Source organism: Amphiura filiformis, chromosome 1 (genome assembly GCF_039555335.1).
Source record: "Amphiura filiformis chromosome 1, Afil_fr2py, whole genome shotgun sequence".
In the NCBI taxonomy this organism is placed as follows: Eukaryota; Metazoa; Echinodermata; class Ophiuroidea; order Amphilepidida; family Amphiuridae; genus Amphiura; species Amphiura filiformis.
The window spans coordinates 29,383,014-29,408,553 of record NC_092628.1 but is presented as its reverse complement, the minus strand read 5'-3'; the positions used below and the strand labels follow the sequence as shown (position 1 = coordinate 29,408,553).

Here is a 25,540-nt window from a genome sequence, read left to right as displayed (position 1 = left end):
AGCAAAACACAAAAGATCAAAAATATAAACATTAAGCAATAATTAAATATAACAATGGTGACATACATGTATCATGAGAAGTACAAAAGAGTTTATGGAAAACAAAAAACCAAAGTTACTGCGGATAAAGATGAGATTTGAGAGCTGTTTTGAAACTGTTTATGTTTTGGGGCACCAGTCAGATAAACGGGTTAGGAAAACAGAACGTAAACGCTAAAATATGCAAAATATTCTGCTCGAATATTTTATTACAAACGGTTTTTTGGCAGGTAGAAGGAGGGCGATCAATTTTTGGCAGGCCGAGAGGGGTGCAAGCAATGTTTGACACGCTGTTTGGAAATTTTTATCACGGGGGAGGCTTATACTCATTGCACATACAGCCCCTTGCAAAAGGAGAGTAATTAATTTCACCGCATTTTGTTTCGCTATTTCGCTATTTATATTAAATTAATCACAAGACACAAAAGAAACAATACATACATATTCAAATACAATAATGTTTTTGTATTATTTATTTATTGTATTCGGATGCACAGTTAGAGTACAAATATAGTTTTAACTAAACTACTCTTAAAAATTTGTATTTCATATAACGGTTAAAAATGGAACAGTGTCTTAAATGCATGCGATGAAATTATAATAATTACAACAACAAACAGGTTTTGAATTGAGCATGCGTGGTGCAATTAATGATAAGTAGAGTATTACAATTTTTCACAAGATATATTACTTTTCCTCTTAGTGAGTCAGTGACGTCAACACCTTAAGGCAGCTGATTCTCGCGCGTACCTATGCAAAATGCTGCATTGACGTCACTGACTCGCCGAGAGGAAAAAAGGTATTTCACCAGACTACTACAGACCATGTATCAACAGTCAAAGTGCCTGTGCATTGTATGCCGTGAATTCTCGCATATTCATGAGGGCCGATTGTTCGATTGTGCCGTGTCTAACAATCACGCCAGCGTTGCGTGCCTTCGCGTATACGCGATAGAGCGTTGTGTGCCTTCGCGATTACGCGACAGACCGTGAAAATACGCGGTAAGTGCGTAGCAATTTTGCCTGTCCCATTTCATGGATAAATCGGCCCTCATTGTCTGGTGATGCTGAGACTGCTTGTACACGGTCTGTTATCTTTTTCGTCCATGTATTTTATTACCTCCAGTCGGCGGCATTAGCTTTGAAGTTCAGCGTGTGCTGCGTTAGCTTAGCGTTACTTAATGGTGCGTCTACATATTGCTTGTCGTGTGCGAGCAAAGTAGGCTACAAGCAAGAAATAACGTATCACACGCTGAACTTCGAAGCTAGTGTCGCTGACTGGAGTTAGTGAAATAGAGTATAGTTTCATCATTGATACAACAATGGCGTTGAAATGTAATAATACATACAATAATTGATGTTGGTCTTTTACATTCATAGTGATTGTTACTTGGTAACCATGGTAACGTACATCTTTTTGTATACAATGTGTCATTAAGATTACGTTAAGGGGGTACTACACCCCTGGCCAATTTTGTGCCTATTTTTGCATTTTTCTCAAAAATTATAGCGCATTGGAGACAAGTAAGATTTGTATATTATAGGGCAAGGACTACAACTACTGCACTGAAAATTCAGCAAGTAGTTATTGATTTATTAATCAAATATTGGTTTCCCTCATTTTTGACTGTAACTCCACAACTGTTGTCTGTGTTGAAATAAAATTTCCAGTGCAGTAGTTTTAAAGCAATATATATTCCGTGTAGGCCTATTCAATTGTCTTAACCCTGGAATTATGGAAGTCTTTGGGCCTCATAACTGGCAAATTGTTTTCTAAAATTGAACAGTATACATATTTAGAATGGCTTAGACTTGACAAATCCATCTGTGAGGTCAAATTCGGGCAAAATGTTCAGGTTTTGGAGAAACTTTTCGGTAACGTAACAAAAATGTTGGTAGTTATGAGGTCCAAATATATCCATAATTCCAGGGTTAAGACCAACCTTAAGTGATTTGACATTCTATTACAATATTGACGTTTATGTACATATTGATACTTTTTGTTGATAGTATACTAATATTTTGTATATTTTTGTATGCCGCAAAATATAATTTTGACTACATAACAAAATTTTGATACAAGGTATAATAGTTATTGAAAATAAATTTGTAATCAAATTACATTTTGTAGTTGGTATTTTAATCTTGTATTATTGCAACATATATTGAAGTGGCACTTCCACCCCTAAATAATTTTTGTTGAGCAACTTCTTATATTTTGGAATATGGACATCCGTTTTATAAAAAAATTATAAATGATGTACAAAACGGAAACATTGTCCCTATTATTAAAAACTGTCATATTCTTTAGCTTTTTTGCAAAAACAAAAAGTGAAAATATCGGAGTGCCTTCCCAAGCAAAAAGCAGCGTGTTAAGGGATGGGGTATGAACGTTTGGACAGTATTTATTGTGGAACATTAGAGCACATTAGACATATCGAATTGCATTCTGAATACGAAGAATGATGTCCTTCTGATATCAAATAATTTTGATTTTTTGAAATTCGCTTTATAAATCTGATGATTTATACTTGAAGTGTATGTAGGTGGGATGAAAAGCCGACGATCAATTGAAAATTTTTGACCTTTCGTATTGAAGATATGAATTTTAACTCCAAAACACCACCTAAAATTATTTGATATCAGAAAGACATTCTTCGTATTCAGAATGCAATTCGATATGTCTGATGTGCTCTCATGTCCCACAAAAAAAACTGTCGAAACGCTCAAAACGCAAATACCAAATACGGGAAATAAGAACCACACATCGCACACTAGTACAATTAAACATAAAAATAGAGTGAAAACATAACAGGCATAGGCAGAAAAGCTAGATAAAAAAAAATCTGTACATACTTTCATGTGCGGAGATTTGAACCCCAGACCTCGGATTGCGAGTCCGACGCTCTAAGCACTGAGCTACACGGACTGTTAAAACTTACTTCCATGACTGCAATATAATAGCTGCAGTATTAATCATTGATTACAGATCATATGTTTCATTATTTAACATCATTTCTTTAATATAATACATAATATTTATAATAATAACTTAAACATCTTTCACATCTAACAAAAAAAATTTCGTGTGTACTTCTAAAAGTATATTCTTTTGATAAAAAATAAATGCAATATGACACAAGCAAAATTACACTTATCCTTCGAAACAAAAGTTGAGAATTATACATCCATTCATAATTCTTATACATGTATATCAGCTTGAATATTTATTATTTTAAAACATTGATCCTTAATTAATAGACATTATCATCACGCTTGAACAAATGATGCAGCTGTGACGACTAAATTTGTACGCATATAGATGAATTTATAAGTCAACACCGCACGGCTACTGGAATACATACATACGTCTCACTTGAGAGAAAAAAACATACAAAATATGCCTAATAGCCGAATATGCATGGTTCAACAGCCTTAAAATGGGGTATTTCGTGATTTTTTTATCAACCTCTTCTTATGATATGGTTCAATAGATATTACGAAAAAAGCTTATTTTCCAAAATTTCGTTTGATTCGGATATTGAATTTGTGAGTTACTCATAATTACAGTACCGTAAAGGTTCGCCTAATGTCGCACATGTGGTCATTGCCATGGGTAAATTTCATGTACAAATAGAGAGTTCCCTCCTCTGAAAACCCCAACAAAAATTAAGGGTATGTGCCCTTATTTGCTGGTGGGATTTTTACTGGAGGGCACTTTTAGATTGTGCCTAAAATCCAGTTATGTTAAGGCAGCCCATAGCGCCATTAGGCGAATTGTTACGGTGTTACAGCGCCCCATAGGGCCTATACATATCATATATAGGCGGGCCGTCGACACCCCAAAATACATATTGGACAACATCTTTCTCAAACAACAGAATCTGCATGAAATATAATGCACACAACATTATGTAGTCCTATTTGTCTCATGGTATAGAAATTTCATCTTTTTTTAGAATAAGAGGGGGTGAGGCTGTGGAGAGATCACGAAGTGCCCCTTTAATACCAACGATTGACCGTAAGCGCGTATAATTAGTAATATACGTCACATTTAAAGTTGCCTGGATTGTACATCGAGGACTAAATAGCTATTTCTATCTTACATAAATTACTTGGGATGCATTTATAGGGAAGCCTGTACATTTATCTAAAGGGTCACCTAAACAATTTGGTACAAATGGACGGAATTTTTGTTTCGTGCAGAATTTTATTGTAGAATTTATTAATTATAATTGTCTTTAAATGGGAATATCATGCCAGGAATTGCAACTACACGTCACAGACAGGAGTGCTCCTTTTTAATCAAAAGTCTGGGAAAACCTTCAAATAAAGTTAAGCATTTTTTTAGGTTACTGGATAAGTTATGTATACATATACAAAGCACCTAATTCACTCTAAGAAACAAAGGTTATAAATAGAACCTTTTTGTCCTCTCAGGGGAACCCTCCCTCTTGAACCTTTAATTTTGGAGAACACTTAAAGGTTCTCTAAAGAACCGAAACGGTTCTGTATCATATTTTGGGGGCCATTTTCGACGGTTTTGGTACAATTTATGGTTTTTAGAGAACCCCAAAGGGTTCTCCTGAGAGGACAACTTTGAAACCTTTTTAGAACCTTCCCTTTGTGATTCATGTGGTTTGTAGTTTTAAGTGACGAACATAAAATTACCACCATATAAAACATTTTACAATGGAATATTTAAAAAGATATCTGTTATATCAGGTTTTTAAAACCCTTTTGTGTATTTGAAATAACAGTCTGGTAAACGTCATCTCGTAGCTCAAGTTGCACAATGGACCATTCCAGAAATTATCCACACGCGTACGCGTAAAAAGTGTATTCCTCCACCTTTCCCCCTTAATATTGCATGGGAGGTCCTGTCATGAAGGAATATTAAAATCCCAAAAATGTCAAGATGACAATTGGAAATTCCCTATATACCAAGAATAGGCCTGGGCGATGCATGGAAATGTGATGAGGAACTACTTGTTTGTAAGCCATCTGAAAAGGCTGCTAAACATTTTGAGCTGTGAAATCCCACTGTTCACCTGTTTGCGTTTGGCATTAGAGAAATTACATTACCAGGAGGTTTTGCTTTAAGCACGTTCAAGGGCCAATAACCAGGCTGGGAAATGAGTGGGGCCAGGAGCAATTTGGCTCCCGTAAAGCCCCAAATGGCCCCTGGTTCTCAAATACCTGTGACCAGGGGCCACCCATTTTGTTCAAATTGGCCCCCGGCCCAAATGGTCATTTTAACTATTAATCAGAATTGTGCATTTTGTTCATAGAATTTAGGTTATTTCTTGAATTCGCTGCCGGTTCATCTGGTTATCAAGGCATTTATCATAACATTGTCGAACATCAGTATTTATGTGCCTTCCCAGCAAACACAAAACGTTTTCGACATCATTCGCAAAGGGTTATAAAAGGTTGTCAGAAAATGTTTAAATGTCGGGTTATATAAAGGGTATATTAAGAGTATAAAACGTTTTCATAACCTTAAAAAGCATTTTTTGATAATCTACTGCTCAGCAAACAAAAATGTTTTACAGAAAACGTTTAAATGTCGGGTTATATAAAGGGTATAAAAACGTTTTAATAACATTCCAAAAACATTCTTGAAAACTTGATACAAAACATTCTGAACAGAATGTTATTTTGGGGTTGAAAAAATATTTTGCGAAAAATGTTTGCCCAAAATATTTTCAATAACGTTTTAAAAACGTTTACATGACCTTTATATAACCCGACATTTAAATGTTATTAAAAGGTTTTGAAAAAAACATTTTAAGAACATTTCTGTGTTTGCTCGGTTCAAATATTTTAACATAATGTTATTTAAGTATTGACATAATATTTGGCAAAAATGTTTGCAAAAATAGTTTACAATAAGATTTTTTGAAAACATTTAAAAATATTGTTGTTGTGTGTTTTCATACAAAACGTTATCATGACCTTTATATAACCCGACATTTTAATGTTATTAAAACGTTTTTACCTAAACCAAAAGCCAAAATATAATTTATTTAAAACGTTTTTAAAACGTTTTTGTGTTTGCTGGGTTATGGTCCGGCACTTCGTATTTCCCAGCCTGCCAATAACATAATTATAAGATGGTTTTCTCCATTGGTGGGGAGTGAAAATTTTCTGGAATTGCGGCCCATTCCTTACCAGTCGTTATTGGAAGAATTCAAGATTTGTAAGCAAATTTGGTATTTTCGCTAATATTTGGTAGGACAGTTAGAACAAGTATTTTACATTACTTTTGTATTTACAAACAGCCTACGTTTGTCCTATGTATTTATGTCCAATGAGGGCATTGTAAAAAACATGCTCACTGGTTTCAAACCAGGATCATATCGGCTTAATGTTCGTCAGGCATCCTTGTTCATTCTCGCGACCACTGCATTGAATGGCGTTTGCAACAACGGCCAGGCACTTTTGTCTTCTTGCCAACCATGCTTGATATTATCCAACCTAAAGACCTTATTATCAGGAGGCTCCTCGCCACCTGTCTCTCCACCAAATACGTATATACTACCATTGAAAGTGACCACTGTAAAGTTGAAACGACCTTCAGGAAGCTCGGGTCCAAAACGCCATTCATTTCTATCGGGATTGAAGATCTCCACCGATTTGAGCATATTTTCCGGATGTCTTTCCCCTACTGCTACAGTGCCGCCTATGACGTAAATTTCGCGCTGAAAGACCGTAACGCCGGCGTACGATCTTGGTAGGATCATGCATCCCAATGTAGACCATGAGTCTACTCTGGGATTATAACACTGCATTGTCTCTATTGTGTTCTCCAGATTTTCCCCGCCTATGACGTATAGCATACCACCTACCGCAGCTACACCGTGAGCTTTGGTACCATGAAGCATCGGTGATGTGAATCGCCAGTTGTTGGTGCTGGGATTGTAGAATTCCACGCTGTTGAGAAGCTCCCCTTCAGACCCTAAACCTCCCGTTGCGTAAACCATTCCGTCTAAGACCGTCATACTGAATAATGATCGCTGAGTATTCATTGCAGCGCGAGGAAGCCACTTTCTGTCGAAGTGATCATACTGGAAAAGACCTCCGCGTCGACTTGAAAACACGCGACGATTGGTGTAATCTGGTGGCTGTCGACCGGCGACAAAGATGTTGTTTTCCCCAGTGACTACACACTCGGCGCACTCGATCATATCTGGCAATGATTTGATCTTGTACAACTCACTGGTGGTGCTTTCTTTCGGCATGTCTTCTGCGTGATGCGTGAGGAAAACAAACAAGTCCTTGACAGGCATTCCTTTACGTGTATTTGTGTTGATCTTTGTCAGATCCAGATCTTGTCGCCTATCGCGAAGCACGTGGTACTGAAGCGCGCTGTCTATAAGATGCTGACAGCTCTTGTTGTGTGCAATAAGCCTATCACGACCAATGACGTCGTGAATGTAGTATGGACTAATTAGAGCAAATCTGACGTGACTGACGATTTCTAAGAGATCGCATCGCCTTACTTCAATATCGTGCTTAACCCATGCCATGACAGCTTCAAATACTGTCTCCTCCCGATCTACATTGAGCTCATCGCGGCTGATTAAGTCCACGATCCTGTCTTTAGTTAACTGAAGAAACTCCTCTTCTTTTGACACATCCGTGAAATTCTCGCAGATAAGATCTTTTGCAAGATCGGTAAGGCGTTCACATTCGTGAGCAGAAGCGAAGAAGTAAATACCTATACAATTACCTAAAGTAACGTGACGTTCTAGGAACCTTGCGCATGCATCTCGTAAATTGTTCATTTGGAACATGTTGACAGCAAGTAACAGACCCTGAACGTTCGTTTCATTGATTTCAACTTTGGATGAGTAACAAAAGTCTAAGATAATTTTCATTGAAGGGGCATCTATACCATGTATGTGGACTTTACTCTGTCTGCTCTCGGCAAGATCACTTGTAAACATCGCTTGGAAATATGGACTACACGCAGCTAGCATACATCGATGGCATGGAAAGTCTTCATCCTCAACTACCAATGTGACGTCACATAACAATTGACTCTCGTACATATTCTGCATGGCTTCGAATATTGCAGAGACGTGTTTGTTATCATCAAATTTGTAGTGATCAGGAAACTCTCCAAGTGAGTCTTGTCGGTCAGGTTTTGGTTTGTCATCTTCTTTGTCCTTGGTTTTATCTTTATCTTTATCTTTATTTCTATCCAAAAACAAAGTCGCTGAATATGCAGATGCAGGGCTTAATGAGATTCCAGATGTACCGCCACCTTGCGAAGCTGCGAGTACTTGCGAGGCGTGTGACTGGGTTGGTCTTGGGCGAGGTCTGTAAGAAGACATGTTGAAATCTTCTTCATGATCCCGTTCCAAGCCTAGGTTACTTAGATCTGGTCGGCTTCCTCGTAGATTTTCGACGCTATCTCGGTAATTGCGGGAGGGCATAGGTGACGTGGAGCGGTAGTTACCTGCCAGGTCGACTTGTGGGTATTGCACTTACCGATGAAAAGAATTGTTTGACTTATCTGTGAACAGTAAGAAGAAATAAGAAGAACAGTTTAATAATATAAGATATCTATGATTTGGTCATTGCTCAAGAATTACGTGTGGGGCGGGGCCCGGGGACGGATCTCGGGATAAACAAACTGCCGGCACTGGTTGACCTTTAAATTACAATAATGTGACTCACGATATCACAATGGGCTTTCTGTAACAGAGTCACAGCGCAATATTTGCTGACAGCCAGTTGTATACGTCAGTAGTGCCAACCGTGCCAAACCGCTGACAACGACGACTTTTAAAGACATTAAGAATAGGATCGTAACATCCTAAGTGACATTTGCATTTCCAAAACTACGGAACCAATATATGTTAAAGTTGAAGGTTAGAAAATACATATAAGTTCAACTTCAAATGCGTCAAGTAGTTGGTGAAGAATTCCCTTGACCCAAAGGCTGACAGTACACAATTGCTTATATGATTTGTTTCGAGTATCCTTCCTTTCCTTTTTTTTTTTTTTATCTTCAATTCTGTTTCTTTCTTTTCTTTCCATATCTGCCAGCGTGCTTCTTTTCACTCCGGGCCTTGAGCTTTCCCTGAGTCTGCTTTCCATCAGGACACAAACAAACAAATTATTTATATGAAATCGTAAAAACACGATTGTATAAGTGATTTTTGGTGCGTATTTGCTTAATGGTCTTCGTAATTCCAGGGTTAAGACTACCCCTAAGACCCCAGATTCGTTAACAGACTTTTAGCCACAAAAATCTGCCTAGATTCTGTATGCTGAATATGTTAACCTACGTGTTTCAACAGCAGCTTTATTTGCCATCCACCGATCCAATATGACGCATCCGAATTGTATTAATGTCTAGCTGAGTTCCGACCTCTCAAGAATTTGTGACTGTGTATATGAAATTGTGCAACTTCTGCTTACATGAGAGACTCCACAAGATAAAGATATTATTATTTGTACCATGTTCCATATCTCGTATTATTATAATAAAAACAGATGACAGGTATTGTCTGATCATGGCTTACACAGAGACCGTGACCATACTTATAAAACATTGATTATTTTATGTACGTAGATTATATTTAAAACAATAATTTCTGCCATTATAACTTCCATTGCAATAACATGGTTACACAAGCGCGATCGAGCAGCGTTAGCATGGTTATGATAACATGTAACATAGTCTGAGGAATCAAGTAGCATTACATGGTTACTATACTAGATAACACCACAGAATAATTATTCTGTGGATAGAATAATTATTCTGTGGATAACACACATCATGTTTAATATGATGTTATGATTATTTAAAACTATTATCAGTGGCGTAGCCAGGGTCTTGCCCCTCTCCCCCAGTGGTGGGATACTGCCTGCCTGATACATGCATTTAGTCTTTTTGTATTGTTGAGCCCTTTGTAGCCCATGTTTTACCATTTTTGTCAAAGGTTTCCCCTTCAATGCTGCATTTTCTCCTTGTATTCCTTCTTAAAAAGTGCTGGCTACGCCACTGATTGTTATATATAATGCATTATCATCATGATCATTTATGTATGCATGTCATTTACAAGTCATATAACGGTTGTTTGATGTAATATAAAACTGTATAATTTTTAAGTAAAGTTGAACAATTGTGGAGCTATTTATCTTAAATGGTGTTTGCATCTTTACAAGGGGTAGAGACTTGTATAGTGGTATTAGAACATCAGAAAAAATAATAACAAAAAAAAAAAAAAACCTTTTTATCATGAAATGTAAGGAATAAGTCATATTATTTGGATGATTTAAATGTCAAATATATGTAAATATCGCCCTCAGTTTTCACACAAATGTACAGTTTATAGAATTACCACAAAAAACAGAAAAAGGTGAATAATTTGATATAGAAAAGAAAATCTATCTTACAAATTGCTATGAAATATGGTTGTATTAGTGTGATAGCTGTTGGTATTGTCCAGGTCTAGAATTAACCATTATACAGCCTGTCTCAAAAAAAAATTGTGCAAGTAAAAAGCGCCCTCTTTGGCAATTAGAAAATACCGTTGTGACATAATGCTCGCATCAACTTCACGGGCAGAGTCTTAGCTCTCAAATGCCGTTTGTTCTGTTTAATTTGCTTGCTTTAATCTCGAGATATCTTTAGGTAACAACGAAAGGGTAAAATCACAATTGTGCCACTTTTACTAGGGAAGATCAAGAGGACTGTACATGTAAATCAATGATAGCATCAAGTTTATCAAGAGTTCCTTTGTGCAATCAAAAGAACGCATCAATTAATAGTACTATGTTTACTCTTTTATCATGATACATGTATTATTTGATTCTCTTTTTCCACTTAAAACAGGTTAAAAGAGAAATAGATATTTCACATACTGCTGTAAAATTAAATACATGTGCATGGTAATGATTTTATCATGGCAAATACTGTTTTCTTTGTCACTCAAGACATGTTAAAAGACAAACAAATATTCCAGACTCTAAAGGTTAATGACGTATTATTTGTTGGAAGAGAAATTAGACAAAATAATGCATGCGCGCTGATGTTGATGCGTCTTATGCACGAGCCCCGAAGGGGGAGTGCATTAGACGCATCAACATCAGCTATCATTGATTTACATGTACATCTCTATTCCCTAGTCATGCTAGTAAAAGTGGCACAATTGTGATTTACCCTTTCGTTGTTAAGTAAACATATCTCGAGATTAAAACAAGCAAATTGAACAGAACAAACGGCATTTGAGAGCTAAGACTGCGCCCTTGACGTTGATGTAAGCATCATGTCACAACGGTATTTTCTAATTGCTATAGAGGGCGCGTTTCACTTGCACAATTTTTTTAGACAGGCTGTATAATGTTTTTGTTAGTAAAATTAATAAATGACCACATAAAAATTTGACCCAGTAAGTAGTTAACAATGCACCTTACCCCTAAATTGTGGTCAAATATTAACCTTTTTGTGGTTAATATTTGACCACAGTTTAGGGATAAGGTGCATAGTTAACTGCTTACGAGATCAATTTGAGCACGCTGTTTTAAGAGAATGCAGACATTTAACGGTATTCACAATCAAAAGGCTAAAATCTGAAATAAATGGTGGCGTCTATATCAATCAAATCAATTTGCTTTAATGCAACATCCAGGAACAGATATTATAATTGAAATGTTTTGATTCAAACAAATTGATAGCCTAACTTACAGCTTGGCTCTACCATTTATTGTAGTAATTATGATGACTAGCGCAGTTGGTCATATGACTCCCTGAGGCTATCATTGGGAATGTAGAGAATCTTTGTGGACCATGTGGACAGTCTGGCCATTTCTTTTCTTATCAATTGAATTCAGGTATAGGAAGTGTCAAAGTTCGAACTTGAGGTGCTATGAACTTATGAGATGGTGACACCATTTTGGCTTGGTTGAAAAGAAAGCAATTAACAACGAATAGTTGACCGAACAAAGGCAACTGTAGTTGATCCTTAGTCTTAACCTAAGAAGATGTCCGCATTTTGTTATTTCATATTTTTAAAAAAGTATATACAAAATAAGTCACGTGTCTCCAGTATGAGTTTTGTTTCAAATAATCAAAAAATGTATAAGCATTTTTTTAACAACATTTTGAATAAGAGAAGATATTCCGGCTCTTCACAGGAACAGTGTTACATCCCTTAACTAAACCATTCCCTCCTTTTTCTTTCATAGTACCCCTTAACACCATTTTCTGTAATAGTAAAGCTGGTAGCCAAGGCTCAATAGTTAAAAAACAACCTATTATTTTCAAGGTCTGGATGTGCTATTGTCATTGCTTTTGTTATTGTTGTTGTTGTTGTTGTTGTTGTTGTTGTTGTTTGTTGTTTTTGGGTTTTTGTTTTTGTTTTTGGGTTGTTTTTTTGGTTTGGTTTTTTTTTCACTATTGATTCATATAATGTAGGAAAAATATGACTTTGAAGTGGAAAATGTACAGAAACCAGTCAATTCCTGTCATTAGGCTATATTTTAAGCAGCCATGCACCATGCACCATGTGGCTCTGCTGGGTAAATCATAGACAGTAGTCTATGGGTAAATATGCTGAAGGTCAGACTTGGCAGCATAAAAGCATAATGTATGGTGAGAGGTTCCCCGTTGAATACACTCTGTGAATACATCAAGTGAAAGTAAAAGTTCATGCACAGTGGTAAAGCAGAAAGTGGCAAAACTACATTACTATGAAATTTGTAGGCATACTGCTACAAAACTGTTTCTCAGGGTTTTGTCAGAGTTATTATCTAGTAATGTTGTGTGTTTGGGGGGTGTGTGTGTGTAGGGTGTGAAGTGGTATGTAGGATGTACCAAGAGTTTGTAAGTGTGCATGTTTGTCTGTCTGTCTGGTGTATCTTCTCTGAGGTTGTATAGGTGAAATGTGTGCGTATAGAACGTAATGAGTGTTAAAACTTACATCAATCGCGTATTTAAGAAATTAAAAGTATAATGCAGTTTCTTTTAGACCATAATAATGTATCGGAGGCAGTAAAAACGTAAGTACTTGGAGAGTAGCAGCCGAACCCAGTATTAAAACATTTTTACTGCCGAGGACACTTGACGGTAAAGGATAATGTTATTTTTATTTTATTACCACAAAATAGTGCAATTTAAATGAAAAATATCACTTTTTTACATTATTATCATTATTATATATCTGATGCAACTCGTACCTCAACTCTCACAAACTAGACCATTGTATGATGCGCTCCCGGGGCTGTTTGGGTTTATCGAGAGTCCAATAGGGATCGAATGTTTAGGCTATCACATACTATCAGTGCTGGAGACATGTAACGAAGATTCCTGGGATGACATACTATCCCATGACTATCAACTCATTACTTAGATTACATAGGTCAGGCCATAGCATTACAGTACTAGGCCCATACATATTGACGTATTGCCATGAAATCTCATGATTCAAATTAAATACATAATTTCTTATCAATTATTTTCATCAACAATTAAAAATGGATTATAACTTTCGTAATTAACATTTAAAATAAACACTAGTATCGTTTTATTACATTCCATGCGAGATTTGCATTCTTGTCATAATAGCTATAGTCAAAATCATGTGGGAATACATTCCATCTTAGCGCCAAGGGTATTATTCCTTCTGTATGGTAAGCGCCCTTAATGTATATAACATTTTATGTTCGAAACAAATCAAAAATATGCTCGTTAAATCTTATTCAACTATATATTTTCATCTTGGCGAGTCGGTGACGTCAGTGCGTATTTCATTGGGCGCAATTGAGAACCGCTCAAAGTGTTGGCATAAATACGCATGCATATAAAGACGCCACTTAGATGCGCACGCGAAATAGCTGACTCAATGTGTTGACGTCACTGACTCGCCAAAACAAAACTAAATATTATATAACTCAACACGAAGAATGTACAGAATTCAGTATTCATTTTTTATACCCCACCACCCAGTTTGTGCAAACAGTTTCAGGAATGTTAGATTATATAGCGTGCCGTCATCCCGGCGTATCATCCTCGTTTTTCAGCTATTTGAATCTATGCCATACAGAGCCAACCCCATAGGGAGTCTATGGGGCAGCACCCAAAAATACTTCACAGCGTCTGACATCATACACAAACGTAAATTGGCAGGATCACATTCAAGGAAAGGAGTTTAATAGGCAGTTATAATGTGGTCAAGAATATACCATAAATATTTCGTCGTTATTTGAACAATATAGTTTTGGTATATGTATCAATTTGATATACAATCATTATTCAACTGTTTGACATTGGGTGCATGTATTTGGGTGGTGTTTGTAGATGTTTATGAGGTTCATATAATTTCTTATTAGGCATTTTGTTTATTTAAAAAAAACCGGGACTAGAATACATTAAATGTATATTTGATGTTTCCGTTTTCTTGTTGCTATTGTATTGATATTATCATGATTATTATCTCCTTAATCTTTTTTCTCCCCATTTGTCGTCGTCTTCTTCTCCTCCTTTTTCTTCGTCTCCACTTTTTTCTTCTCTTATCTTTCTACTCCCCCGTCTACTCCTCCTCATTCTAATCCTCCGTCTTCACCGTCTTCAACAGATTCTCTTGAAAATTATTTTTGATCATCACATCACTGTAACCATATTATTTCGGACGGACAATTTTACTATGAACGATAATATTACATAGTGCTCTGCACTATCTAAGTGATTAGATTAAAGCATTAGTTGGCTAGTAATCTAACCAGTTCATAGGCGTTGGTAGCCTATTATTAGACGATCATCATGGACATTCTTGACAGGGCACTTCTTATCTTCCATTCAAGTTTACGTTTTATATAACGAGATGACCTTGAGATAACTTTCAAATTCATTTCGGCACAGCTGACCATTCAGTCGAGTAATGTGTCAAATCTTTCAATCAATTGCCGCAATTTCCTTTCGGTAACATCATTTTGCCAACCTTAAAATCCAAAGTCATAACTTGACCTTAAACAATGACTCGAAACAGTAGTGTTCACGTGTGATACACGCGCGATCAAAGGATGTGTCTTTAGGACGCAGTTACTTCACGCCGCATCTGCACCGCCTTTGATCTCGCGTGTATCTCATGCGGACACTACTGTCACGAGGAAGCCAAATGAACCATAATCCCAAAAGTCTAACCCCTCCCTAATTCTCCATCTGCTTGAAATAAACCCTATTTAAATGCCACAGCCTAATCTTGGTCTACAGCTTCACATCGTCTGTGAAATCTAGGTCTTAATCAATCACTACCATAAGATAGACTCTTCCATCAGGTATATCTTCTTTCTGCCAGGTAATGTTGCCAAGTTGAATTGTGCGTCAAATTGTACATCCGATGGAGATGATCAAATTCCTGCCAGCCAGATGTAGACAAAGAGATTGAGGTGCTAGAGAGGGCATTGTACGTGCTCATTTCCTTTAATCCAATCAAGTTTCAGTACTTCTATGATTGTTTTCGTGATACTATAATTATTATGTTTCGTTAAAATCCCCGGCGGGGTTCTTCGAAAAAAAAATTACGGGGATGTGCCGCGCAGAATTTCGGATGCTGACTTTCTCTATACCTACTTTTTGCTGTTTTTGCCACCCATCAGTATACCAATTTTTCACAAAGAACACTTAAAAAGCACCCTAATTGGGCACATTAGTCTCCACTGAAAACCCACCCATCGATATACCAAAATTGCTGAAAAGGTACCCCAAAACCGTGGCACATCCCCGTATACCTTCAAACAGGGAGAACCCCCTCCGGGCCCTGTCCATGATATTTGGTAATTCTCGTGGAATTAAACCTTCCTTTCTTCGCAAATTGGTGTTAACAGGTAACACGGGGTATTTCTTATATTTGCCATCCTCTTTTTAAGGGTAGGTATAGTTTATGGATATCCACGAGAAAATCTTACTTCTAAAATTGCAATGTTGTAATTTTGGGCTCTAGACCGAATCTGCAAGACACGACCGACCGAATCCACCGAATTTATACAAGAAAGCTTAGATATGCACATTGTCCCAGATTTTGGTTGGTATATAACTTTTTTGGATTAAGTTGGGGTGAGGATGTGGATCACGATGTGCCCTGTAGGGCAACGACATCTTCAGTATTCTTATTCTTAACATCAACGTAGGTACACTTGGCTATTTGTCGGGCATAGTGTGTTCTGTCTTATTAACGAATAGTCAAAAGAATTAAGTCCATGAATATCTTTACATCCGCATCCTGCTCAACAAATTACGACCTGTGGCAATTATTCATCACCACAAAATGACATTACGTTACTAATATTATACTTTAGACCACGCACCCTTAGGAGCCCCTTATTTCAGCATACCTATAGTCATGCATCACAGGCATCTGAATCTCAAGAATTCCCCTACGCTACTTTGTGTAACGTCGCTTCTGATGTTTCTTGTTTTACTTGCCTATTACCGTTGCTATGACAATGACAAGCCATCCAACCCTCTACCAAGTCTCATTTCACTTAACCTATTCCATTATTAACAATAATAAACAGGATATTTTCATGATGCTGATGAATAAGTTGGTTAAATATGATTGGAATTGGTTTGGACTAGTTCCTATTAGTAGTCTTTAAAGAAGACTTGTGGATCGCTACCCGTAATTGTCAAAGTTACCAATGTTACTAGTTGCTAAGAGACTAATCGAGACGATTATTTTATTTCATCACGGCCGGATGTCTTTTGGAATTTATATCTTGTCAAATAAATTATACGCTACGGCCAAGATAACATGCATATATTGGCCCAACGTTGGTTTTCGAACGCCAATCTTTGCATCGGCATTATTTTGCTGCCCATATTGGGCCAATCTTGGCTTACCATCGGTAATCTTCATATTGGCATCACAGTGCAGTGGCAGCCTAAATTGGTCCAATATAGGCCCAATATTTGGCCCAAGCCCAATCTTGGCCCGATCATGGGCCCATGAGCAAATGATATTGGGCCATTATTGAACATAAATTGGGCCACCATCGGACCAATATCGCCATGTTATCTGGGGGGTAAGATATCATACTACTGCCAAATAATATTTATAATGTCTTTTCGGTTAAAATTGTGTCTGCATTGCCTTCCATGGTTTTTCTAATCTTAATTGGGTAACCGGTGGATGTAGGTTTTACAGGGTAGAAGTTGACCTTGACAAATGGGAGGCAAATCAAATGTTGTTATGCTATAGTGATACCTAAATAGAAAACTTGATGATCATAACATTAATGACTTTTATTGATATTAATTTTGCCATATGTAAGAGTCGAGTAAACACAGTTGCAAAAGAAGACACTTGGATCACCAATTTAATATCGATGAGATCATAACGAGTTTCCTAGAGGCAAATTGAGACAATTATGTTGTGTCGTCACGGCCGGATATCAATTGGAATTTTAGAAATGGTCGAGGAAGTTTTGAAATAATTGCACCCCAGCGTCCGTCCATCTACTACAGATAAATGAAATCTCTGTCTTGTGTGTATGCAAATTGAATGTCAGTAATGTAATTTATATTCTACCTGTCCATAGGCTGGTCCTTACTAGGGGAGATAAAGCGAGGCCAAAAGATTGAAAACCAATAATGTCTAGAGCAGTCTAGAGTTCTTAGCGGTGATACATGCTTGCTTAGTATTCTACTTTAATTAGGCAGGCCAGTGACTCCCGTCTACGCCATTCTGTACTGTCTTCATCTCCTCGCCTAAGCTCAACATACTACCACCTGTGTTTTAGTTCATCAAGCATCCCATTGTTTATTTCCTCTTTGTTCATCCCATTCCATCCTTCTATAACGTCTCTCTATAGGTCAGTACAGCTAGGATTGCTCATATGTTACCAGTCCAATTTCACCTTTCTGTTCCTGTTGGTTCAATATTTAACACTTCCTCAATGTTATTTTATTGTGTTTCCAACTCACTTTCTTCATTCTTCTCCACACCCACATTTCGATATCTTCCAGTCTTCACTTCTCCTCTTTCTGCAGTATCAATGTCGCAGCTATACTTGACCACTAATTCCAAACTATACTGACTTAACTATTCTCGTCTCTATATCCTTGTTTAAACTTTTTGAAAAACAAAAGTTTCATTTTATTGAATGCATGGGTCCTTGGCCACGCCAATCCCAGGCAATGAACTGCTTGATCTGTTCCACATTCTTTCCATGGTAATCAGTGCTCAAAGTCTGACAATCTGTTCTTGATATGTTAAAAAAACATATGGTCTGTTTTAGGTGTTTTCGTATTATTCTTTCGATCTTTTATGCAAGCTGGTCACCAATCTTTGTATACCCAATTCTTTCTTGGTCATCCTTCAATAAATCCCTCCAACAATAACCTAATGACTCTCAGATTTCTATTATATCCATTTCCTCTATGATCCTCATCTCTACATATATTGTGAAGAGCACCGGTAACAGTAGACATCCTTGACGTACTCCTCTCTCAACTGCACTTGGGTTTCAACAGTTCAAACTCCATCTGCCACTCTCACCCCTGCCACTTGTTCCACCATGTGTAGGCTTATATTATCAATATATCTGTTTCTCCAATCAACTCCTATCCTCTTCGGAATGTCTAATAGCTTCACCCGGTTCTCTCTGTCAAAAGCTTTCTCAAAGTCTACAAAGCAAACACACTTCATTGTCATGTTCAAGACAGCGGGGATAAATGACAACAAAATCAATTTCAGTTTAAATCAATTCAGTTAACCAACTATTAACAAAACATTTTCTCGCATTTTCATCGGAAAGGTATTGGAAGTAGGTATAAACGTTTTGTCTTTATTGAAACAACAACCAAATCACTAACCGTGGAATAAAATTGCTGATAGTTTAATCATCTCCATGATTCAAACCCTCTTAATAAAATAATTCATATTCAATCACCATGAAGTTGATTTGTCGCCTGTTGGCATACATAAACCTGACTTGTGAAGCCACACAGTAAACATCACGCTCAAATTAAATCTACTGAATCAGCGCGGTTATTCACTGAGTTATCTATATGGCTTCTATGGAATTTTGATATCAACATTTAGATGCATCACAAAGAAAATATCCTCAAGATTAGGACACTGACCAGTCGTGTAAACCTGTCGTGGTCAGCAGCTACTACAGCTGCGTAAGAAAATAGAGACTCAACCTGAAGTATAGTATAAATAGAAGTAGCTAGAAGTATTTGTCAAATATTAAGAGGAAGAAGAAGAAGAAGAAGAAGAAGAAGAAGGAGGAGGAGGAGAAGGAGGAGAAGAAGAAGGAGAAGAAGAAGAAGAAGAAGAAGAAGAAGAAGAAGAAGAAGGAGGAGGAGGAGAAGAAGAAGAAGAAGAAGAAGAAGAAGAAGAAGAAGAAGAAGAAGAAGAAGAAGAAGAAGAAGAAGAAGAAGAAGAAGAAGAAGAAGAAGTAGAAGAAGAAGGAGAAAGAAGAAGAAGAAGAAGAAGAAGAAGAAGAAGAAGAATGAGAAGGAGGAGGAGAAGAAGCACAACTACATGATCTAGAAGAAGGAGGTGGAGGACTAGAAGTAAAACAAAACAAAAGGCGTTAACCATCACTATCACTGCTGATTTGATTATAGTCTTCTGTATCTTATTAAGCCTATTTTCGTAAAACTAGATCTTCCCGGGAGTTCTTCAAAACATCTGAGTGTCCAGTATTATTAGTCATCAGTGCGCGTACATGTGGTAACAGAATACGGTATGAATCCATATAGACACACACCATCAGACATGATCATATCTTACTCTGATCATCAAGGAGTTATTCTTGTCAGAAACCATGCTGTGCTCTTAGTTAACTCTACCTGCTAAAATGACACATTATGAGCGCATAGGCACCATGATGGGAAAATAATATGCAGCTGAAGTCAGAAGTTCTAAACCGGGTTTCTAAATGTCATAGTACTTCGAAGAGTTACATTTTATTTATTTCCCGTCCATTCATTGTCAATAGATGATTCGTCCCGGTGATTCGTACACATTCTGCACGTCAAAAACATTATTCATAGGTGATATTCGAATAGGAATTGGCAGGATGTTTTTCGAACACGCATAACATATCAAAAATCAGCAAGCTACAATTTCTCTGTGATGCCTCGTGATCCCTATAAGAACAGTAGGCTATATAAAACGCCATTAGACCTGAAACATTTTTAGAGGTACGTCAGGTTAGAACTTGGGCTTGGGTAAAAAGAAGTACGGCTATATAGGCTACCCATGTGTGTCCCAGCCCTGCACAAGCTATAATCAGTAGAACTTATATGTATAATTCACAGTAACAGAACCCTACACCCTAAATCTGAACATTCAGTTTGTAAAGCCCTCCACAAGTTAGTGCCACGAGACCCTGATGTAAGAAGGGGTGCTTCGTCATGAAATCATAACCGTCCAGCCAGGTTCAAAGTTCAATACCACTAATTATCCATTACACAGTTTTCAATGGGAAAATGGCTAATGTCTGGCGGAATGTTCTCATCATGATTCGGAACTCACAGTTAAACCTCATCGATATCAGGTGAAACCACAGACCCTAGGGTGAAACTAGGTGATTTAGATGCCAAATGATCAAAAACTCAACATAAGTTGACCATAGATGGGTTGACCCGAGACTTTTCTTGTTTTAACGCACTAAACCGTAAAACACCTTAAAATAGCAGCGCGCACCCTCAATTTCAGTGATTTTAAAGCAGTCTTTTCAGATGCCACACAAACAAATAGTTCCTCGTCATATTTCCATGCACCGCCCATAACCTCAAATGTACAATACAAACACTATTTGGTTGGTTAGTCAATCACCTTTAACCTTAAATACTTACGTTTTCCTAAATAAGAAATCGACTTCTCTCGTAAAGGTAGTAAGGAATTCGTAGATCAGTACACCTAGAACTGCCATACAGAGCTATACAGTTACTGCATTCTCTATATAGACCACAAACTGACGTGTTACTTGTGTGCAGTAAATAGCCTGACTTGACAGCTGGCCAGAATACGATCGTGTTTTATCCGATCGGATCTGTGGTAATGATGAAAGTATAGAAGAGATAAATGAAGATATTTGACCCCTTGCATACCATGATCATAGGGAGATTTCTATATGTTTTACTGTGCTGGGTATTCATGTTTTGTATTGTCTTACTACTGCTATATTTAAACAGTCTGTAATTTGGATATGTCATGTGTAATAAATAACATAAGTTTTTGTTCGTTTTCATTATTTAGTTATTATCATTTTCATTTATCCTAATACCAATTACCAACTTTGCTTAAATCATAATGCAGTCATGTCTACAGTAGAATTCACCACGACCTTTGCAGGACTTAAACCCCAGTAAAAGCTATTAAACCAAGATAACACTCATTGAAAACAGCTCAACTATGTTAAATCAGATCTTCTCTGGTTAAATCCACACTACACATGTTGCTGTTTTACCTGTGCGGTATTGCAATGAGCTGGTATTATAGTTTCAGTTGGGTAACCGATTATAAAGCAAACGCAAGGTAACAATACTCTGTGGGCCTTTGTTTACGAAATCAGACAATAGTCTGCGTATTGTTAACCAGCATTCTTGAAAATGAGAAACATAATGGTTGTAGACTTAACACGGTTTGGAAATAATTTCTTCATATTTTTGGTGTTATCTGTCGTTTACATATCCTTCCTAAAACACCAAAGTGCGAATATTTCCAAACACTTAAATTAGCTAAAATTTAGGACATGTTACAAAACTATATTTTCTAGAATTTCAGAGAATACTTTAAATATTGGCCGGTTATTTTTCACACAGTGACGTTAACTAGGCAATGGTCTATTACCTATATATAACATACACTAAAACACCAAAGTGCCAATATGTCCAAACATCTAAATTAGCTAAAAGACTAAGACATGTTACAAACCTATATTTTCTAGAATTTCAGAGAATACTTTAAATATTGGCCGGTTATTTTTCACACAGTGACGTTAACTAGGCAATGGCCTATACTTCTAACATACAATATTTGTAGAGGTCACGCGTCAATGGTGAGAGCACTGTGTATTGTGTATAGGAAAACGGACAGTAAATGCAGTATGTTACGTAATAAAGTAGCTCGGGTTATCTGAAAAATTGTTTCCCAGCTGGGGAAACCATGCGCCTTAACACTTCAACAATCAACCACTCATGAATATTTCAAAAGTATTGTAACAGCAATCATGAGAATAATGTAGTTTTACCACTTCTGGGGACACCGATAAACAATATTCATAAACATGATAAATGTAAACCAGAGCCAGGGCTGAGGCAATCAAAGGCCTGCACACACCCGGGGCACACACATACATCATGTAATGTACACCCCGATGACCATGATGACACAAGACACACATCATGTCATACCCCCCCCCCCCCCACATCATGCACATGAACACCCCTAGTTGGTGGTTCAAATGGTTCAAATTCCTAAGTCTATACGAATCAGGGTGATTTTGTCAATGATTGTCGGTTTAACCATGCACACATCCATCTCCATGATTGCATATAAAATTCGTCGGTAACTATCTTCTGCTGATAGGAGACAAGTCCCATGCCCATAAGCACACCATGCTTTTGTACCATCACCATGGTGCCATATATATTTATATGTATATATATATACTGATGGTGTACCGATCCTGCAGCAGGAGTTATCACATCATTATCAAAGTTGTTTACCATACCAACTTACCAATTTGTTCCTAAAATAGAACACTTATATCGGAGTGACATTCCGTGTCATATAATATCCCGATAGAGCTATGATTATTTATTTATGACAGGCAAATATTCGGTGTTTTAAAGAAAACTCGAATGTAATCTTCACATATTGAGCACTTTAAAACGAAAAACCTTTATGATAGCATCACAGTTCTTTCAAGAAGCAATAACTTTTTGGCACTTCATGACTGAAGAGTTCAGATTTAAAATCTGATACCCGCATTGCCGATAATCCATTTTTCTCAATTAGTTGCGAAATAGCCAAATATAACTGATCAAATATAAGAAAATAATAAGATTTTTTTTAAAGTTAAGTGTCAATTTAAAGCTAGCATTATCGGGCACATTTTGGTGCATGGTATTATATTTATTTGCATCTAAATTTTTCAATGTGTAAAATAACAAAAGCACATTTTTGTCTGTTATAATTCATTCCTTTTTCATTATGAAATGTTAAAAACATACTAATCTTGAGCTGCAAATAAGAGCGTGCTCATATGTTAACTTCTGTAAAGTGATGATTGTGCACAAAACTTTATATAAAAAGTTATAGATGGCTTATATATTTCGATGAAAATAATTGTTACAAAATATGTATGTTTGTTTGTTGATGTTTTATTGTTGTTGTTATTGTTATTGTTGTAATTGTTGGTTGTTTTTCCTTCTTCACCCAACAAATGATGTCCTATGCACTATGGAATGTGATGATGTGTATATTGAATGTTACATCATTAACCGGCTGCCGGGTCACCTTTTCTACACACAAACCTATATAGAAACAATTAAGTGTCCTCCATAATTTGATAATTAAAGTAGTGCTGATAAAATAGCATCAAGACATTAATTAAAAATAACTTACCTTAGATCTTAATCATCCAAGTGAAACATACAAAAGTTTTCAAATATATCGCTGCCACACACACAAATACTTCCCCCAAACTTTCATCAATCCTACTTTTCTCTGGTATACTCCCAATCCAGGTTTGTCTTCAGACATCAAACCAAAACAATATCACATGTATACTCTCCTTCCTGTTGTTTTATTCAGACCTCTAAAAAACTTTGAATTAGGTTTCTATCGTAGGTTAGTATTTCCAGTATAATACCTGCGTAGGCTTGTCCTACAAGATTCACTACGTCATCCCAAAGAGGGTGATTCCATTCTTATGACTGCTCGGCTAATTAGTGAGGATCTTTTACGGGTCATAATTTTTAATATCATCTTATATATATTTCAGAACAATTTGTGAAATATTTTTCACATTTATTAACCAATCAAGAGATTTGAATTTTACTACAAGTTTTATAATTTTAGTTAAAGGTGATAATATTTAGCACAAATATTTTATCATGAAGTTTATTTAATTTTAAGGCTATAGAATCTACTACTGTCTCGGCCATGTTGTAAGCGTTCATCCTACGGCGGCTCTCCAAATATGGGCACTGCAAATAGTTGGCATGCGTCAAACCCGCTCCCTCACTGCGTACGTGAAATGGAGATGATGCAGGGCAAAGTTCTATGAGCAACAGTATGGTACCTAATGGTCAGAGCCGAATCGGTAGATTTGGTTAATGGTAGCCTATTATTAAGGCATAGAATATCTGTCATTAATAAGGCCACAATCATTGTGGATGCTACTAGAAAATCAGGAGTTCTGTTCGAAGTTGACATGAATCACAAAACTTTCATTTCAACTGGAAGGTCTGAAAGTTTTAAATGGCAATCGCTTACATAGCTTTACATGTATGGTGCAATAATTATGTGATTCATTATATGGGGGGGGGCAAGGATTTTTGGCCGACCAAAAGGGGGGAAAGCATATTTGGCAGGTCAAAAGGGGGTCAAGCGATTTTTGGCAGGTCGAAGGAGCTAGAGGGGGCGATTTTGGCACAGATGTTTTGGGCACCGTTTATAATCACGCCCTAGGAAAACGTTAAATTTGGGTTCCCCAAAATCTGCATATGTAGGCCTGGGGGGGCAAAGATTTTTTGACACGGCCAAGGGGGGATTTTTGGCAGACCATTTTGAGAATCACCACCCCGGGGTACACATTATTGCACAGCCTGCATATGCCCAATGTCATCAATCGTCCACATTATGTGCAGACAATTTAGCTAAAGCATCCTCAAGGACGATGTCACGGCATGATATCTTTTCCAACTTCGGACCTTGTGTCCCATAGATTTTAGATAGAGCTAAATGAGTTCATTAGGGTTAGTCAGAAATCAAAGCATTTAACAATAATGATCCTGTAACATAAGGGCATGTGCAATCAAATATAGGCCTATCTAGATCATATAAATAATGGTAAAAAGGTGGAGAGCAATTTTTGGCAGGCTGAGAGAGGGAGCAAGGTTTTTTGGCATGATGAGAGGGGTTAGACATTTTTGGCAGGCCATTTTGAAATTCACCCCTCGGGAACAGATAATGATTCCATGGCAACGGTCATTTATGCCCTTTTTTGTTAATTTTATTGTGAAAGTTGCTGAAATTGTATGGCCGTTGCCATTGAAAACTACTTCGAATTTTCATGCATAGCTTTAACCAAACATCCGCCTCATTGGCCTAGGCCTACTTTTTATTAGGCCTATGTATACGCAAAAAAATTCAAACTAATTCCCATGTAAAAGTAAAAATTATACTGACTTTTTGGTCAACATTGGACGGAATTCACTAAAAAATTACATTTTCACCGAAACTCTAATTTATTGTAGGGGGCCTATATATAGTGATGATTTTGTCCATATTTTAAAT

The 25,540-nt window shown here is 36.9% G+C and overlaps 1 protein-coding gene across 2 annotated transcripts; it reads right to left on the bottom strand.

Annotated features, from left to right (window-relative positions):
• Positions 1 to 5,948: 5,948 nt before the first annotated feature.
• Positions 5,949 to 23,952, bottom strand: LOC140140327 (kelch-like protein 24). Of its 2 annotated transcripts, XM_072162123.1 has the most exons (3): positions 23,645 to 23,951; positions 20,869 to 21,065; positions 5,949 to 8,562 (listed from the first exon to the last, which is right to left on the bottom strand). In XM_072162123.1, exon 3 carries the CDS (start codon positions 8,480 to 8,482, stop codon positions 6,416 to 6,418), a length of 2,067 nt encoding a protein of 688 aa, XP_072018224.1. In that variant the 5' UTR covers positions 8,483 to 8,562; positions 20,869 to 21,065; positions 23,645 to 23,951; the 3' UTR covers positions 5,949 to 6,415. The 2 variants fall into 2 exon arrangements, with proteins under 2 accessions (XP_072018224.1, XP_072018280.1); XM_072162179.1 differs by lacking the exon at positions 20,869 to 21,065 and having other exon boundaries at positions 23,645 to 23,952.
• Positions 23,953 to 25,540: the final 1,588 nt, after the last annotated feature.

What these genes read in the sequence shown, in the direction of transcription:
- LOC140140327 (XM_072162179.1), bottom strand. Translation starts at nt 8,482, where the DNA reads ATGCCCTCCCGCAATTACCGAGATAGCGTCGAAAATCTACGAGGAAGC.